The sequence below is a fragment of the Entelurus aequoreus genome, linkage group LG04 (genome assembly GCF_033978785.1).
Source record: "Entelurus aequoreus isolate RoL-2023_Sb linkage group LG04, RoL_Eaeq_v1.1, whole genome shotgun sequence".
NCBI lineage: Eukaryota > Metazoa > Chordata > Actinopteri > Syngnathiformes > Syngnathidae > Entelurus > Entelurus aequoreus.
Genome location: NC_084734.1, coordinates 26,131,415 through 26,149,707, shown reverse-complemented (window position 1 = coordinate 26,149,707; position 18,293 = coordinate 26,131,415). Strand labels below are relative to the sequence as shown.

Here is an 18,293-nt window from a genome sequence, read left to right as displayed (position 1 = left end):
TCCTAAAGGCACTCAGTGTTGGAGAGTGGAAACTGGAATAGAGACTATTCTTTTGTGGACAGTTTTTTTGTATAAGTTTTTTTGTTGATCACCATGTTCTTACATTTTCATACTTATGGACATTAATAATAGACTGATTTTTTGTGTTAAAAAAAACTAAAAAGAAAAAGTGGGAGATTGTAAATGTTCTGTTTTTGCATTGCGCATTATTATGGTACACTCTTTTAGTGTATTTACGGTAATTCCCAGCATGCATTGCTCTATGCGCGGGCTCCGGTGTTTAGTCTGTTATGTGAACGGCAGTGGCCGGTTTGTTATGGTGTTCCCTCAGTAAAGTATACGTATAAAAAGAAGAAGGTTGTCGTCATTGAGTTATCAGCTTGCACATGATGTTTACAAACATTTGGGTTAAATCAAGCAATGTCTATTAAAATGTGAATTATTCATCATCATATTTGACCAAAATAACTGATCTGAAACTTGAGCAACCATTTTGTAAACATTTTGCACTTGAATTTTAACTTGGCAGGTAAAAGAACTAGTGATGTACCAATCAGGGTTTCATGCTGCGGATTCAGATACCATCCATGAGTGAGATCGGCCGATACCATTCACATGTATTAACTGTAAATGTTTTAATTTATTCATGGGGCGCTACTGACATTGTAACAATATAAACACAATATTTAAAACTAGTTGTATTCCCTTTTTTTGTATACAATTGTTTGAGCAAAACAAAGGTAATCATATATAATAACTTTAAAAAATATATATATATTTCATTAACTCATTTAAAGTACCAGTAGAATGGAAAAACCAGTAGACTTTATATGCTTAATTGTGTTTCATTGTATCAATTAAAGTAAACCATGTGTATTTCCAATCCGCAAAGTATGTGAAAATACTGTCTAAACATTACAAAAGGCCACAATTTCAGACAGCCATTTTGAATATTCCACTCTGAATGTCTTCGGCTATTTCCGCAGACTGACGTCACTGGAGTGACACTTCTGCACTCTGACCATAGTATCAGATCAGTAATACTGGAAATACGCAGAAATTAAGAGAGATGTGCTGTCTATCATTCACAATCTCTATATAAAAGACATGAAAACATATATTTTTCTTTTTTTATGCATTGTAAGTTGTAAATAAATAAATACATAAAAAGTCAGCTAACAATGTCGTTAATGGGGGCTCTCTATTTCGCTCACAAACCCCTCTAAATAACCATCCAAAAGCTGCCAACAAGATTCTTTATACTATACATATCATGACCTGAATATTAACCAAATTTTAGCGATGTTGCAACTATAAGCGCTAACGCAGACGAACTATTTTTAGCGGCGCAATGACAAAAACAGTTAAGTAGCCCTTTTCTGCTTTAACTGTGAGGTGGCAACGATGTCCTGTTGCTACCGCATCATCGCGTCTTATTCAAGATTGTAAATCATGCCTCTCATCTGGATATTAGGAGGACTTTGCCTTGAATCTAGAAGTTGTTCATCTGAGACACACACAACCGAAAACGGTGTCTGCAGGGAGACTTTTCCTTGTTAACCTTTAGTGTGGATCACGATTGAGTCTTCAGCTACACGTGAAGATATGGACATCGTATCAGTCATCATCGCAGTCAGAGCAGACATTGTACAGTAAGCTATCGTTTTATTATGTTTATATTTCTTGTTTAGCACTTAGAAATACTGCTACATGATGCTATTAATCACTAAAGCTGGATCTGTTTAGCAGAGCTTCTAAAACTTGTAGATCATCCTCCTTATATTCAGGATCAACAAAATAAGGTTCTGGATCATCATTTTTCCAAAAGTAGTCAGCGTTGGCTCTCACAAAGTCTGCATTATTTGCATTGTTGTTGGTGGGGAAGGGATCTGCGGTTCCTACCTCTACGTCACGCGATTCCGTGACTGGCTTCCTCGTTATCGCTCAAAATGGTTTGGGAATCTCCGTGAAATTGATACTATTTTGATCATATCTATTTATTCACAAACTTTATAAGTATTTTAGTGTCATAAACCAGATAGATATGAGAATAGATTCAATATAGAGGCAACTTGTTTACCACTCTTGTGGTACTTAAAAAAACAAGACGACAAAAACATTTAAGTGCAGTACAGTCCATTTCTTTACCTGAACTGCTGACAGCCTTGAGATCCAAATCATCGTAAATGTCCACAGAATCTTCATTGACATGTAGAGCACCTGCAGATTTTAAAACTTAATCAAAAACATAGTAAAACCCAAACAAGAACTAAAGGAATACTGAGTGTATTACTTGAATAATAGTAACTTGAATATAACCACCATATATACTACCTGAAGTTGGCAGGTCAAATGAATAATATAACATTCTGCATGTCTTACTTATGATCATTTTAATGCGTGTTAAGTTGACATGTCTACAATAAGGGTGCCCAAACTTTATGCGTCTCAGGGCCAAAGTTAAAATGGGCCAAAAAGATTTCAAGCATGAGTGAAGTGATTAGCCCCTTACCACCGTATATATGGTAGTGGGGATCAACACATTTAATAGACGGTGACCACAGAACTTTCCTCCAGCAGGTCTTATCATTGTTCATGTGAGGTCAGATTAAACAAAATTTGAGCTGTTTGGCCACATTACCCAGCAATATGTTTGGAGGAGAAAAGGTGAGGCCTTTAATCGCAGGAGCACCATTCCTACCGTCAAGCAAGGTGGTGGTAGTATTTTGCTCTGAGCCTGTTTTGCTGCCAATGGAACTGGTGCTTTAAATGGGACAATGAAAAAGGAGGATTACCTCCAAATTCTTCAGGACAACCTAAAATCATCAGCCCATAGGTTGGGTCTTGGGCGCAGTTGGATGTTCCAACAGGACAACGAACCCAAATACACGTCAAAAGTGGTAAAGGAATGGCTAAATCCGGCTAGAATTAAGGTTTTAGAATGGCCTTCTCAAAGTCCTGACTTAAATGTGTGGACAATATATATGGCGGTATAGCTCGGTTGGTAGAGTGGCCGTGCCAGCAACTTGAGGGTTGCAGGTTCGATCCCCCCTTCCGCCATCCTAGTCACTGCCGTTGTGTCCTTGGGCAAGACACTTTACCCACCTGCTCCCAGTGCCACCCACACTGGTTTAAATGTAACTTAGATATTGGGTTTCACTATGTAAAAGCGCTTTGAGTCACTAGAGACAAGCGCTATATAAATATAATTCATTTCACTTCACTTCACAATGCTGAAGAAACAAGTCCATGTCAGAAAAGCAACAAATTTAGCTGAACTGCACCAATTTTGTCAAGAGGAGTGGTCAAAAATTCAACCAGAAGCTTGTGGATGACTATATAGCAGCCATAACTACAATGTGGCCCTCGATAAAAAACACAAGTTTTAAAAGCCCAGTTTCAATGCCATATTTACTTTTTTAGGGGATATAAAATATACTAAAAAGAAAGTTAATTAAGTTATATACATACCACTACGCGCCATTTCATTGCTGGTGCATTCCATTCTTCAGCTTGCCTCTGTCCTCTTTATACCTGGAAAAAATGCTTAAATTAACCCTAAACTTAGAATGCTTAAAACTGCTCAAACTATGATATGACAGGCCATTTCTGTTTCATGAAAATGAAGGCAAGACCATATTTCTCGAGGAACATTTCTTTTGCCCACAATAATGTCAACCCATAGTGAAAGCAGCTGTCTACTCTGACTAAAGGCTCACAAATTGATGAGGGAGGCTGGCAGGCTGTGTTTGTTGAGCAGCCATATTTGAAGTTGAAGCTTCATCTGGCCAGGATCTTCAGCTCTCACTGGATCGGTTCGCAGCCAAGTGTGAAGCTACTGGGGTGAGAATCAGCACCTCCAAGTCCGAGTCCATGCTTCTCACCCGTGAAAGGGTAGAGTGCCATCTCCAAGTTGGGGAGGAGATCTTTCCCCATGTGGAGAAGTTTAAGTGCCTCTTGTTCACAAGTGAGGGAAGAGTGGATCGTGAGATTGACAGGCGGATCGGTGAGGTGTCTTCAGTAATGCGGACGCAGTATCGATCCGTTGTGGTAAAGAAGGAGCTGAGCCGGAAGGCAAACCTCTCAATTTACCGGTCGATCTACGTTCCCATCCTCACCTATGGTCATGAGCTTTGGGTTATGACCGAAAGGACAAGATCACGGGTACAAGCGGTCGAAATTAGTTTCTTTCGTCGGGTGGCGGGGCTCTCCCTTAGAGATAGGGTGAGAAGCTCTGCCATCCGGGGGGAGCTCAAAGTAAAGCCGCTGCTCCTCCACATCGAGAGGAGCCAGATGAGGTGGTTCGGGCATCTGGTCAGGATGCCACCCGAACGCCTACCTAGGGCAGTGTTTTTCAACCTTTTCTGAGCCAAGGCACATTTTTTTCATAGAAAAAATCCTGAGGCACACCACCAGCAGAAAACATTACAAAAATTAAACTCAGCAGTTTAGCAGCCGATATTGACAATAAAAAGATGTTCTCGCAATTGTTGGATATGAATTTGAACCATAACCAACCATGCATCACTATAGCTCTTGTCTCAAAGTAGGTGTACTGTCACGACCTGTCACATCACGCCGTGACTTATTTTGAGTTTTCCTGTGTGTAGTGTTTTAGTTCTTGTCTTGCGCTCCTATCTTGGTGTTGATTGTCATGTCATGTACGGATGTACTTTGTGGACGCCGTCTGCTACTCCACACGCTGTAAGTCTTTGCTGTCGTCCAACATTCTGTTTTTGTTTACTTTGCAGCCAGTTCAGTTTTAGCTTCAATTTGCATAGCCATCCCTAAGCTCCATTGCCTTTTCTTAGCGGCACTCGCCTTTTGTTTATTTTTGGTTTAAGCGTTAGACACCTTTTTACCTGCAAACCATCGTCGTCGTTCCCGACATCTACAAAGCAATTAGCTACCTGCTGCCACCTACTGATATGGAAGAGTATTACACGGTTACTCTGCCGAGCTCTAGACAACACAGACATTCAACAATGGCACATTTTCGGATTATAATTACGGGTTTGCAGAAAATATTTTTAACCCAATTAGGTGAAATTACATAATCTCCACACTAGACTGTATTTCACGGCACACGTGCCGCGGCACAGTGGTTGAAAAACACTGCCCTAGGGAGGTGTTTAGGGCACGTCCGACCGGCAGGAGGCCACGGGGGAGACCCGGGACACGTTGGGAAGACTATGTCTCCTGGCCGACCTGGGAACGCCTCGGGACGAAGTGGCTGGGGAGAGGGAAGTCTGGGCTTCTCTGCTTAGGCTGCTGCCCCCGCGACCCGACTTTGGATAAGTGGAAGAAGATGGATGGATGGTTCACATTCTCTTGAGCAAGATGCCTGTGCTGCTGCTTTCTCAGTCACTTTTAACTTTCTCTTTTTTGTCAACCTACGCTCCAACCATTCAGTCATGGGCGAATGAAGTGACATTGGGGAAAAAAGGCGCTTTCAGTCATTTTGAGGTTAAACCAAGTATGTAAATTGAACATCAAGTATTGTTAATGTGTTCTTATTCGTGTTTAAAACTGGTAACTCGCTCCACTGTGAACTGAAAACACACCACTGATAGCTGGCCTGGTCGTCGTCGAACAAGCTTGTTATTGTTAGGCGCCACTTTAAAAACGGTCATTGCCCATTACAGTACACGCTGCCCTGGACATTGTTATTACTACACCGTCAACATACAGTACATAGTATACATAGATTAACTTACTTGTTTGGGTAATGCTCTACAGCTTCCAGCTCAGACAGAATGTCGCGCCAACAGACATTTGCACAGGAAGTAACGACATTTTCCCGCGGAGACGGAGAGACTATTTTCCAGCCATGGCTTGATTCTGTTAACTCCACACTTATTGTACTGTACAAACACAGCGATACTTGTTAGCCACCATCAAGGTTTTTTAGCAAGTGTATACTACAAATAATACGGTGCACCGGGTTCGCTAGTTCGTTCTGACCAAGTTATTCCGCTGCTTCTCCTTCTTCTGCTTCTTCCACTTGTTTTCCACTGATCGGCAATCAACACCAGACTCACTGACTCCACCGAGCGGACGGGAGTAGGATAGAGTCGCTTGACTGAAAACAAAACAAACAAAAAACACATACAAATATACAGGGTACATGCGGACCCTAATAAATGTTTTTTCTCGTGACCCTCGTTTTCTAAATGGAACACAGGTTGAGAAAAATATACATGAACGTTTTTCTCAACTTGAGGAATCATATTATCAATTGTTTCTTTTTTTGGTTATTTTCTTTTTATTTATTAATCAATCCAACAAAATAATACACAATAATACCATAATGATACAATTCCAATTCCAAAACCAAACCCAGCCCAGCAACAATCAGAATAGCAATCAACAGAGCAATTGAGAGGACACACACAGGCCTCGAATTTTAACTTTTTAAGGTCAAGGCAAGTGTTGCCTTAAAAGAGGGCTCATATTTTAGGGCACCAAGGAAAACATTATTTTCTTTCCAGGCAGGGGCTCCAAAGCTTGCATACATATATATATATATATATATATATATATATATATATATATATATATATATATATATATATATATATATATATATATATATATATATATATATATATATATATATATATATATATATATATATATATATATATATATATATATATATATATATATATATATATATATATATATATATATGTCTTAATTAGATTATCCAAAAAAATAGTGCTCGATACCATGGTATAGCGTAATATGTGTGTGTGGGAAAAAATCACAAGACTATTTCATCTCTACAGGCCTGTCTCATGAGGAAAGGAGATCTCCTGATGATTGAGGAAACCCTCATGAAACAGGCCTGTAGAGATGAAATAGTCTTGTGATTTTTTCCCACACACACACACATATATATATATATATATATATATATATATATATATATATATATATATATATATATATATATATATATATATATATATATATATATATATATATATATATATATATATATATATATATATATATATATATATATATATCCATCCATTTTCTACCGCTTATTCCCTTTTGGGGTCGCGGGGGGCGCTGGAGCCTATCTCAGCTACAATCGGGCGGAAGTATATATATATATATATATATATATATATATATATATATATATATATATATATATATATATATATATATATATATATATATATATATATATATATATATATGTATAACTCTTTTATTCTCTGACATTCCCACAATAAATGAGCAAGAGTTGCCTCAGTTGCCCAACACTTCATACATAATTTTCTATCTACTTCACCGATTTTAAACAGCTGTGAAGAAGTAAATTATTATTATTATTATTTTTTGGAATTTTATAAACCTTCATTTATAATATGCAACATTTATATAATTAAAACAAGTACAGAAACAGTACAAAACAGCGCCAGGGGGTTGTAAATTCAATAAAGCAACTAAAATAGAATGCAATATATATATATGTTACAAAATGTAAAGCCATAGGCTCACACAAGTTCCATAAATAATTTAGATTTGGAACACAGCATCATAGTTTTCACAGCTTTTTGGTTGTTAGAGGTAGAGAGCGTTTTAAAGTAGAGTTCTAATTATTTTTTAAAGGCACAAAAAACAGGTCGGGTATTGAGAAACTTACATTTATGAATATAAAACTTAGCCAATAATATAACGAGGTTGCAAAGGTAAAATTGAAAATATGTAAAATACAATCTATTCAAGATCTTAAATTGACTCAGCTTATTTTTAATGCTTCTAAAGGGTTTATTGGATTGTTTCTACGACGTCATCACTGTGCGTCGTCGCTGGTTGGGCGGATCACTAAAATAGAATGCAAAATGTATATATATGTAACAAAATTTAAGGCCATAGGCTCACACAAGTTCCATTAATAATTTAAATTTGGAACACAGCATCAAAGTTTTCACAGCTTTTTGGTAGTTGGAGGTAGAGAGCGTTTTAAAGTAGAGTTCTAATTATTTTTTAAAGGCACAAAAAAAAACAGGTCGGGTATTGAGAAACTTACATTTATGAATATAAAACTTAGCCAATAGTAAATTGAAATTGAAAAGATGTCAAATACAATCCATTCAAGATCTTAAATTGACTCAGCTTGTTTTTAATGCTTATAAAGGGCTTATTGAAATGTTCTTATGACGTCATCACTGTGCGTCGTCGCTGGTTTGGAGGATCACAGGGGGAGGAGTCAACTCCACCCGGAAGTAATACTTTTCTCTCACATGTGAGGAACGTGCTCCTGTGATGCGACGCATCTTAGTGAAGACATCTCATCGGCAAATCATTTGGTTTGACAGCCCACCAATGTTGCAACATGGAACATTTAGAATTGAACCTGTCGTCACTGGGAATTATATGTAGACACATTAATAACAACAACAACCAACTCCGCCAATATCTCTCAAAACAGGTAAGATTTGACCCCGAGAGGGACAAGCGGTAGGAAATGGATGGAAACTCCTCTGTAACAACACTAAGGAGCATCATGCTATTATCATTGTGCATGGTATTGTTATTGTGTGAATGCTGATTATGTGGTGTAGTTCTAATGACTGTTTCCCTCAGATATGGAGTCAGCAGGACAGGCAGCACATTCTGGAGTGTTTGGCCCAGCTTCTGTTGGAGAAGGATTATACTTTGATAGTTGCCAGACACCTGCGACCACTGGTCCTGGATTTGCTGGAGCGGAGTGCAGAGAGAGTTAAGACAAATGGAAGCACCAGCCATGATCTCCATGAACGCCTCTGTGTGGCTCTCAGTAAACTTATTGGCTTCAACCCTGATGCAAAGTCGTAAGTGTGCATTTTACTACTATAGTGGCATTCCATCAAAAAAGACTGGAGCTTTTATTCATATACAAACCCCAAAACCAGTGAAGTTAACACATTGCGTAAATCGTGAATAAAAACAGAATACAATCAATCAATGTTTATTTATATAGTCCTAAATCACAAGTGTCTCAAAGGGCTGCACAAGCCACAACGACATCCTCGGTACAGAGCCAACATAAGAGCTAGGAAAACTCTCCCCAGTGGGACGTCGATATGAATGACTATGAGAAACCTTGGAGAGGACCACATATGTGGGTAACCTCCCCCTCTAGGGGAGACCGAAAGCAATGGATGTCGAGTGGGTCTGACGTAGTATTGTGAAAGTCCAGTCCATAGTGGATCCAACATAATAGTGAGAGTCCAGTCCACAGTGGATCCAGCATAATAGTGAGAGTCCAGTCCATAGTGGAGCCAGCAGGAAACCATCCCGAGCGGAGACGGGTCAGCAGCGCAGAGAGGTCCCCAACCGATGCACAGGCGAGCGGTCCACCCCGGGTCCCAACTCTGGACAGCCGCACTTCATCCATGGCCACCGGACCTGTGTGTCCCCCCCTCCTTCACAAGAGAGAGGGGGGCAGAGGAGAAAAGAAAAGAAACGGCAGATCAACTAGTCTAAAAGGGGGTCTATTTAAAGGCTAAAGTATACAAATTAGTTTTAAGATGGGACTTAAATGCTTCTACTGAGGTATCATTTATTTCTCTAAATTTCGTTGGACCTGTACCTGTACATGCACAATGACAATAAAGATCATTCATTCATCATCTCTAACTGTTACCGGGAGGGCATTACATAGTACTGGAGCCTGAATAGAAAACACTCTATAGCCCGCTGACTTTTTTTTGGCTCTGGGAATCACTAATAAGCCGAAGTTCTTTGAACGCAGATTTCTTGCCGGGACATATGGTACAATACAATCGGCAAGATACAATACAATGATTTGCAAATCCTTTTCAACCCATATTCAATTGAATAGACTGCAAAGACAAGATACTTAACGTTCGAACTGGAAAACTTTGTTATTTTTTGCAAATACTAGCTCATTTGGAATTTGATGCCTGCAACATGTTTCAAAAAAGCTGGCACAAGTGGCAAAAAAGACTGAGAAAGTTGAGGAATGCTCATCAAACATTTATTTGGAACATCCCACAGGTGAACAGGTGGGTGCCATGATTGGGTATAAAAACAGCTTCCATGCTCAGTCATTCACAAACAAGGATGGAGCGAGGGTCACCACTTTGTGAACAAAAGCGTGAGCAAATTGTTTAGGAACAAAAATTTCGGTTCGGTACGTACCTCGGTTTAGAGGTCACGGTTCGGTTCATTTTCGGTACAGTAAGAAAACAACAAAATATAAATGTTTTGGTTATTTACCAAAATTGTAAACAATGGCTTTATCCTTTTAACATTGGGAACACTATAATAATCAACGCTAATCAACATTAAACTGCCTCAAGTTGTTGCTCAGATTAAATAAAATGACAAAACTTTTCTTCTACATATAAAAAGTGCAACATTAAACAGTTTCAAGTCAACTCATCATGCTTAATTTATTACAGCATTTGGGAAGCCTGTAGTTGATTTATTATGTAAATGTTATATTTTTATCAACATGTGATAGCAGGGACCCTGCCATTCAAAACTAGGTTGTTACATTACTAATGATTACACACACACACCGCACAATGAGCTAACACACACACCCCAAAATGAGCTAACGTTACGCTAAAAGCTAATTAGTCTTCACCTCAAGCCAGGACTGCGAGCGAGCTGAGCTGCAGTTTGTTTCTAGAACGTCAACGGGCTCATAGTGCTGTTACTAGTAGTTGACTGGGAGGTGTTTATTTTAATTTGGGGAGAGTCCGCTGCCTGATGCTCACCTGCTAAACGTCTATCTGCTGACCCCACCCCAGAAGCACTGACTCCATGCGCTCTGAATACGCACTGCTGATTGGCTGTTACCGCTCTGAATACGCACTGCTGATTGGCTGTTACCGCTATGGTTGTAACCAATCAGATGGTTGTGTGGGTGGGACAATGCTGGGTGCTGTGTAGGAGACAGAAAGCAGAGCAGCTTGTTATGACTTTAGCTTAGGCGGCTACTTCATATGTTCGTGTGGAAACTCGTTCGGTACACCTCCGAACCGAACCGGAACCCCCGTACCGAAACGGTTCAATACAAATACACGTACCGTTACACCCCTACTAGTTACTATGGTAATCTACGCCACAGCAGCTCAGACGAGGCACCAAGCAGTGTGGGCGTGGTTTGTTTCCACATAGTGTTTCCAGAGTGGCCAGGCTGAAATGTGGGTGTCAGGGACAGACGCGGAAGGAGCTTTTTACAACAAAGTTCTAAAGCTTAGTGATATATCAGATTGTAGGTGGGTTTTTTTACCCTTCGCGTTCATATTTGGCTGTGTTTGTTGCATTTTAGTTGCGTTTCGCTTGATTGTTAAATATGTCGATCGAGAGGGTGTGTGACATTCATATGTTGTTAATATTCGGTGTTTTATCGTTCATAGTTAATATTGTAACTCTCACATTCTTTTTTTTCAAAAAAAAAAAAAAATCCATTGCGTTTTTTTAAGGAGGTCTCTCATAATGTTTTTAGCATTCAATCAGACATTATTGTGAGGTTTTGTATTAGTGTTCCTAAAAATAGATATACCGTCCCCCAGAAAAAATGTTTTCTCTAAAATTGGCCTCCGAGTCAAAATAATTGTGGTGGTGGATCTTTGCTCTCATTTATGCGCCAAATACTTTTTGGGGTTGCTTGTGTTTGATTACAGAATAAATGCATAATGCAAGGTACACCTCTCTTTCACTGTTAATATGTATCTCAACTTGCTAAATATAATGACAAAGTGGCTTAAGTGCATCACAGATCATTTCTAATACGCTTTTTTTTCTCTTAAACATGTGTATAAGCCTGTAACATCGTATGACGTGTGTTGTTAATAAGGCTGGGCGATAAAACGATAGTATCCATCGCGACAGACACGTAATCGATATCAATAAATAAAATCTTCGGTAGGGTCGCGATAAAACGTTCAATATATTTTTTTTTTTCTTGGTTGTAAGAAACCGAAAGTTGCAAAGCAATGTTGGTTGCATGAATAAAGGCATTTGCTCTCTGGTAACCGAGGAATGCAGGAAGTGATCACTGATCAGGGGGAGTGACATTACAGCAACAGCCAATCAGGTGACAGTATCAAATATCAATTTTGGTTGCGCCATCTTGTTATCTTGCGGTTGATTTTTTGCATAGAGTGAGAAGAAAAACTAGAAATAGTTCTTCTCAGGTTTCTCTATGTTTACATATCTACACTTTGCAATATTTTGTTTAACTTTATAAGTATTTCTTATGCACTCCTTATTTTTGCACATTAACTTTAAGAGGTCATTGTACACCCAAAGTTTCTTACAAAATACATAAAAGTATGGTATTGGGATTTAGTTACAAGTCCTTTCCGATATCTGTAAAACAAAAAAGTGCCATATTGGCATCGGAACATCTCTATATTGAATAAAGTGTTTCCTTGGCGTACCACTAGATGGACCCCGCGTACCACTACAGTTTGAAAATCACTGGGCTAGAACAGGGGTCGGCAACCCAAAATGTTGAAAGGGCCAAATTGGACCAAAAATACAAACAAATTTTTTGTCTGAGGCCGAAAAAATTAAAAGCCTTGTATAAGTCTTATAATGAAGGCAACCTTTAAAAGTGTCTATATTAGCTATATTGGCCTACTATGTGTCGCAGGCTGACACAAATCGTTGTTGACAGAAATGTTATATCGTCAATCAATCAATCAGAGTTTATTTATATAGCCCTTAATCCAGGGGTGGGCAAACTATGGCCCGCAGGCCACATCCGGCTCTCTGGTCCCTTTAATCCGGCCCGCCAAATATTAAAACAGAATTGAGTAAAGATCTGGTTTTGAGAAAAATATGCCACAACAAAACTGATACTAGACTTCGACGTACTGGCAAAAATGGGTGTTCAAAAACACTGCTCCCACTAAAAGAGAATGTAAGTGTTAACCCTTGAGTACTATGTGTATGTTTCTTTGATATGATATTGTTGAAAATAGATGTTTTATGAGAGGGACAAGCGGTAGAAAATGGATGGATGATTAAAATAGCCCATGTTTGAGAAGCCCACTCTTTGTTCCAACAGATATGATATGCTTTGAAATGCATCAAGTGCTCGCCCAGCCCGTCTGTCAAATTTCAAAGGCCCCTGAGCCAAAAAGTTTGACTGCCCCTGCCTTAATCACAAGTGTCTAAAAGGGCTGCACATGCCAAATTGAGATCCTCGACTCAGGTTGCCTCTACATTAAGACGGCTGAGGTTATACAGGGTATAACCCACCTAATCTTATCCCTGTCCACACACAATGCCATCGTTTAAGCTTTAGTTTAAGACCCCCCTGCCCCCTCTGTCTGCGGGCGCAACGCGACCTTATTAGGCATGCGCGGAAAATGGCAGACGCGCATATATTATGTCACAGTCACCTCTGAAGTGTGTCCTTTACCCGGCATATAAACATTGAAAAGATGCAAGCAAGATGTTAATTTTGGTTTTTGGTGACTTTATATACTGTGGACCTAAATGTTGAGTAATCGCTCGATTTACATGGCGGACAATAACTGATACAGTCTGCTTTGCCAGTCCAAATGCCTTCGCTGTTTTCCGAAGTCTTCCCTCGTTGGCCAAGTAATACAAAGTACATGCTACTTTTTTTTTATCACATCCACGGGAGCCCGTATTGTTGTTGTCTCCCCTTCGACAAATGGACACAGTTTTTCGCTAAGTAGAATCACAGCTGACCTGGACATTCGAAAGTTCTCTTGCATTTCCTCTGGCACAACACACTCATTGACAAACATATCCCACCAGGCTGCCGTTCTTCCAGGCCTTATCCAAAACCGTCGCTCAACATTGCTGTGTTGCTGTCTGAGATGTGGTGTATCCGAAATAGCTGCAATAATGCGTTTCCTTCTTTTTAAGTATTCATGTGTTATTTCTACAAGCGAAGAAGAAACACGGGCATGTCTGGGTCATTCGCCTGATCTTTCTAGTGTTTTACCTCTGAGTGGGAACCGGTTGTTATGAAGCTGGCTGTGGTGTGTTGTTTCTGATGTCACTTCCTCTCTGAACTCAGTTTATAAACGATCAGTGAGTCCATACCGAGCTAAGAGCCGGAGATTCGAGAAATAGACGGCGCACTTACCCCTGTAAAAAAATTCCCAAGGAGGGGAACGTTAACCTCTTAAGGCCCAAGCTGTTTGTTTACATGCTTTTTTTTATTTCTCTTTGCTATTTGAGCTTATTGGACCCTAATTAGAATAAAAACTAAAAATAATCTTTTAATATGATGTACTTAGTCCATAAGTACACAAACGTTTACTTCATGTGTAGTGACATGCACATTTTTATTTTTACACTTGTTTTTTCCAAATTCCATTGTATGTTATACTCTTCTGACACCACCAGATAGCAGTATAAGTGTGCATATGTCGGCATAAGACCCCAATTCAGTAGTGTACACAATTTTGGAAATAAGAGGTAAAAGGTGCTGTCCACGCATGTGGCCACTAAGGCCTTTAGAGGTTTTAAACGATAGGTTAGTGTGGCTGATACGGGGCTTAGGCTAAATAGTTTAAGGAGTTATCCGGCTTAATATAGACAGGGCCTCAGATCCCACATCAGGGCAAGAAAAAACTCAACCCATTGGGCGCAATTAAAAACCTAAATGTAAATCCATCCATCCATTTTGTACTGCTTGTCCCCAATGTTATGTTTCTCAAAGCATAATAATTGTGTAAATGTATAAATCAGTGCGTTAGTACATCATGTTTGGGTAAGGTACTTTTTTGAAACCTTTATTTTGTGAGTGCAGTCAGACCGAATGTGGCGCACCACACTATTATTTTGAGGGCGGAAGTGTGCTGTGCTGTTCTCAGCTTGACGAGTGGAAAAAAGGGCTTGGGCCTGTGAAGAAGAAAAAAGAGAGAGCGCCTTTTAAGTTGCGACTGCCCTACTGTTTGTACATTGATGTTACATTGATGATGGTGTTCATACCACAAGCAGTTGGAATGTGTTGTGGGTGTATGGATTGTTCTTGCTAGCTTTCGCTTCCGAGTTGAGTCTCTGTTTCATGTAACCGTATCGACATTAAGTTCAGGACGAGGCAGTTAAGTGTTTTGGGGGGTAATGAGCAGTCCAGGGCACATTATTTTCCCAAACAAATGTTCTATCTCCTCACGATGACAGCATTTTTGTCACAATTATGAACATTTTCTTGATATTATTCTGTTAAGTCGCTGTTTCAAGTAACCGTATCGACATTGTATTGTATGTCAAGTTCAACATGAGGCAGTTAAGTGTTTTGGGGGGTGGGGGGTAATGATCACATTCTTTTCCCAAACAAATGTTCTTTCTCCTCACAATGACAGCATTTCTGTCACAATTATGTACATTTTCTTGATATTATTCTGTCACAATTATGTAAATTTTCTTGATATTATTCTGCGTTTAACTGCAGATTCCGTTTTATTGGCCAATTGCGTGACTCCGTCCACAGAAATCATACGGCCTTACTTTTTTTGGTTAGTTTAGTGATTATTGATTAGGCATATTTACTGAAATAAACTGCAACAAAAAACAGTGCAATAACAGTGCAATACATTTTCATAACAGGTCACTACTGCATAGTTTATCTTGTTATATTCTTATTTGTACTGTTATATTTTTATTCTTATTGTTGCTTTTTATTTTTATTCTTATTGTTATATTTTAAATTTTATTTCCATTTATACCCCCATTATTTACGTTTTACTTTTTAAATTTGATCTTAATTCTGTACGCTGCTGCTGAAATTGTAATTTTCCTGAGGGAACTCTCCTGAAGGAATCAATAAAGTACTATCCATCTATTTATATCAGCTCTGTGTCAAAAAATAGTAGCAACCATGGTGACATTCCAAACTTCTAGTAGACGTGGTCTTTTTCCAATAATCGCCTCATCTCTTTCACCCCAACAAGCTCCGGAATTAGCATGCATGTTGCGTGGCCCAATAATTGATTAATAATTTTCATGATTGTGAGAAGTCATCATCAAAATCAAAATCAAAATTTGATTTAATTGTCCAGTCCTACTAAAGACAATTAAGAGTTTTTACAGACTGCTGGTCTATGAATGCAGTATGTAGTGTATAACACTCAATCCACAGCCCGAAGACGGCAACGTCTGGGCGGGGGACGTTTAAAGTATGTGGCGGTCGTCCTGACAATGGAGGACCAGGTCCTGTAAATTTGTGTTAATTGCTGGAGAAAAACTTTTTTGCCCGGGGAAAAAATACACTTAATGTTTATCTCAGCTGCAATGGAAACTACTGCTTACATCTACATTGAACTGTTTTATGCTTATCACTATCAGGTTTGCTGCAAGGTACTTCAGCGATGCCCCGCCAGTGTTTCAGAGACTCTTCTTTACCAGTGAAGAGGCATCAGCAGTCCAGTATGGTCCAAGGCGGATGAAACTGCGTGACCTCATGGCTGCAACTCTTTGCTTCCTCAAGAGTGATTCTGCTAAGTTTGGACTACTCTGGGACTGGAGTCCATGTGTTTCCCTGCTGCTCACAAGAGATGTCATGGTTCGAGGGTGAGTGCTTCCTTTGTCTGTATACCAGTTGTAACATAAAGAGCAGGGCAACGGGTGTCATCTAGAACACTTTTGAACCGGAGAGTTATGGTTTGAGTTCTGCTGCAGAGAAAGATAAATGTTATTTTCCCTGTGAATTGGTTCCAGTCTTATTTCAGGTCATTCTGATTATTTGTAATGTTGAAGCATTTGACTGTGAGTAATTACCGTATTTTACGGACTGTATGGCGCACTTAAAATCTTTTTTTTATTTTTTCAAAACTCGACAGTGCGCTTTATAACCCGGTGCGCCTAATGTAAGGAATAAGTTTGGTGGAGCTTACCCACCTCGAAGCAATTTTATTTGGTACATGGTGTAATGATAAGTGTGACCAGTAGATGGCAGTCAAACAGAAATGAGTGTAGGCTGCACAGTTTGATGTGCTTCAACATACAAGTATTATTATGGTGTGTGTGTAAGGTAAGACATATTATCTGGGATTTTGTTTCACAATATTATGCAAAAGCAACTTTTCTTACCTTCTGGTACCTGCTGATCTGTATACGGGATCTGCATAAATCCTGAAAATTTGCACGTGTCCGCCTCTGTAGTCCGTGGCGATGCCATAGTCGATAAGCTTCTTCTTTTTCCTCTATCTTCTTATGTGGCATTAATCCTCTGCTGTTGCCATTTCCAATATAAAGTAATGTAAAGTTCTTAACTTCTATCTATCAGTAAACTTGCCATGAAAGCGCTAAAACATACCGGTATAGTGAATTTACATTATCCACCCAAGGAACTTTAGTAAATAGAGTTCTTGTCGGACGTTTTTTCACAGGACACATTTCCGGTGAGGAGATGCTGCTCTGTTATTGATTTAAGTAAAGTCTGAATGTTATTAAAACAGTTAGCTCCATCTTTTCACACTTCTTCCACTCCTGTCCTTGCACGCTACACCGCTACAACAAAGATGACGGGCGGAAGACGCTGTCGATGGTGAGCCACAAAAATGAGACCGCCCACAAAACGGCGCATCGTAAGGCGACTGTCAGAAAGCGGCTTTAAGATGATCTGTAAAACATAATCAATGTAACATTTTGACCAAAGAACCACCATTACATGTTATGTAGACCACAAGGAAGTGTTTTCCATTTAGGAAAAAAAAAGATTCCTTTAATGCGCCCTATAATCTGGTACGCCTTATGTGTGAAAAAAGATAAAAAAATAGACCATTCATCGGCAGTGCGTCTTATAATCCGGTGCGCCCTTTGGTGCGGAAAATATGGTTCTGGCAAAGGAGCAATTGGTTAAATTAAATGACACATCTATATTACGCACACAAATGTGAGCGTAATATTCTTTATTCTAAGCGACCCAGAGCCCGGTGGCTGGGAATAGCTTAGAAGGAAATGCGCCAGGTGGGTGCCAGATACTAGTACGTCTTGCACAGTGCTTGCACACAGTCCCAGTTTTATCCACCACTTTCTTAACAACGTCTGCATAGCTTACAGTAAACCGCTCGCCATGTCCACAACACGAACGCTTCCGCAACTCTCCTTCTTCTCCTCTGCCTCATGATGTGCAAGCAAATTATTAGACCTACACAAACACACTCTAAACTGTTTAGTAATACGAAGTAAAAAGAAAAAAACATATGATCCAAAGTTCCGAACAACACACGCTCCAATCCGTGTCAGGTCAACGGAACAATTCAGGTTTTTTTTAATTCTTTAATTAATTTTTCCATCCCTAGTACTGACCACGTCACGGG

The 18,293-nt window shown here is 39.3% G+C and overlaps 2 protein-coding genes across 4 annotated transcripts in view; one reads left to right on the top strand and one right to left on the bottom strand.

The window, feature by feature from the left end:
- casp8ap2 (caspase 8 associated protein 2) overlaps positions 1-6,060 on the bottom strand; it is a 36,780-nt gene extending 30,720 nt beyond the window's left edge. The window contains exons 1-4 of one of the 2 annotated variants that reach the window (XM_062044457.1): positions 5,965-6,060; positions 5,718-5,864; positions 3,472-3,534; positions 2,149-2,220 (exon numbers count right to left, since the gene is read on the bottom strand). In XM_062044457.1, coding sequence (XP_061900441.1) covers positions 2,149-2,220; positions 3,472-3,505 — 106 coding nt within the window. In that variant the 5' untranslated portion in view covers positions 3,506-3,534; positions 5,718-5,864; positions 5,965-6,060. Of the gene's footprint in view, positions 1-2,148; positions 2,221-3,471; positions 3,535-5,717 lie in introns of both variants that reach the window. The other variant, XM_062044456.1, reaches the window with a different exon arrangement.
- A 2,188-nt stretch (positions 6,061-8,248) lies between these two features.
- The window catches only part of mdn1 (midasin AAA ATPase 1), a 194,309-nt gene continuing 184,264 nt past the window's right edge, over positions 8,249-18,293 (top strand). For both annotated transcript variants that reach the window (XM_062044455.1, XM_062044454.1), the window contains exons 1-3: positions 8,249-8,452; positions 8,608-8,834; positions 16,318-16,542. In XM_062044455.1, coding sequence (XP_061900439.1) covers positions 8,357-8,452; positions 8,608-8,834; positions 16,318-16,542 — 548 coding nt within the window. In that variant the 5' untranslated portion in view covers positions 8,249-8,356. The remainder of the gene's footprint in view (positions 8,453-8,607; positions 8,835-16,317; positions 16,543-18,293) is intronic.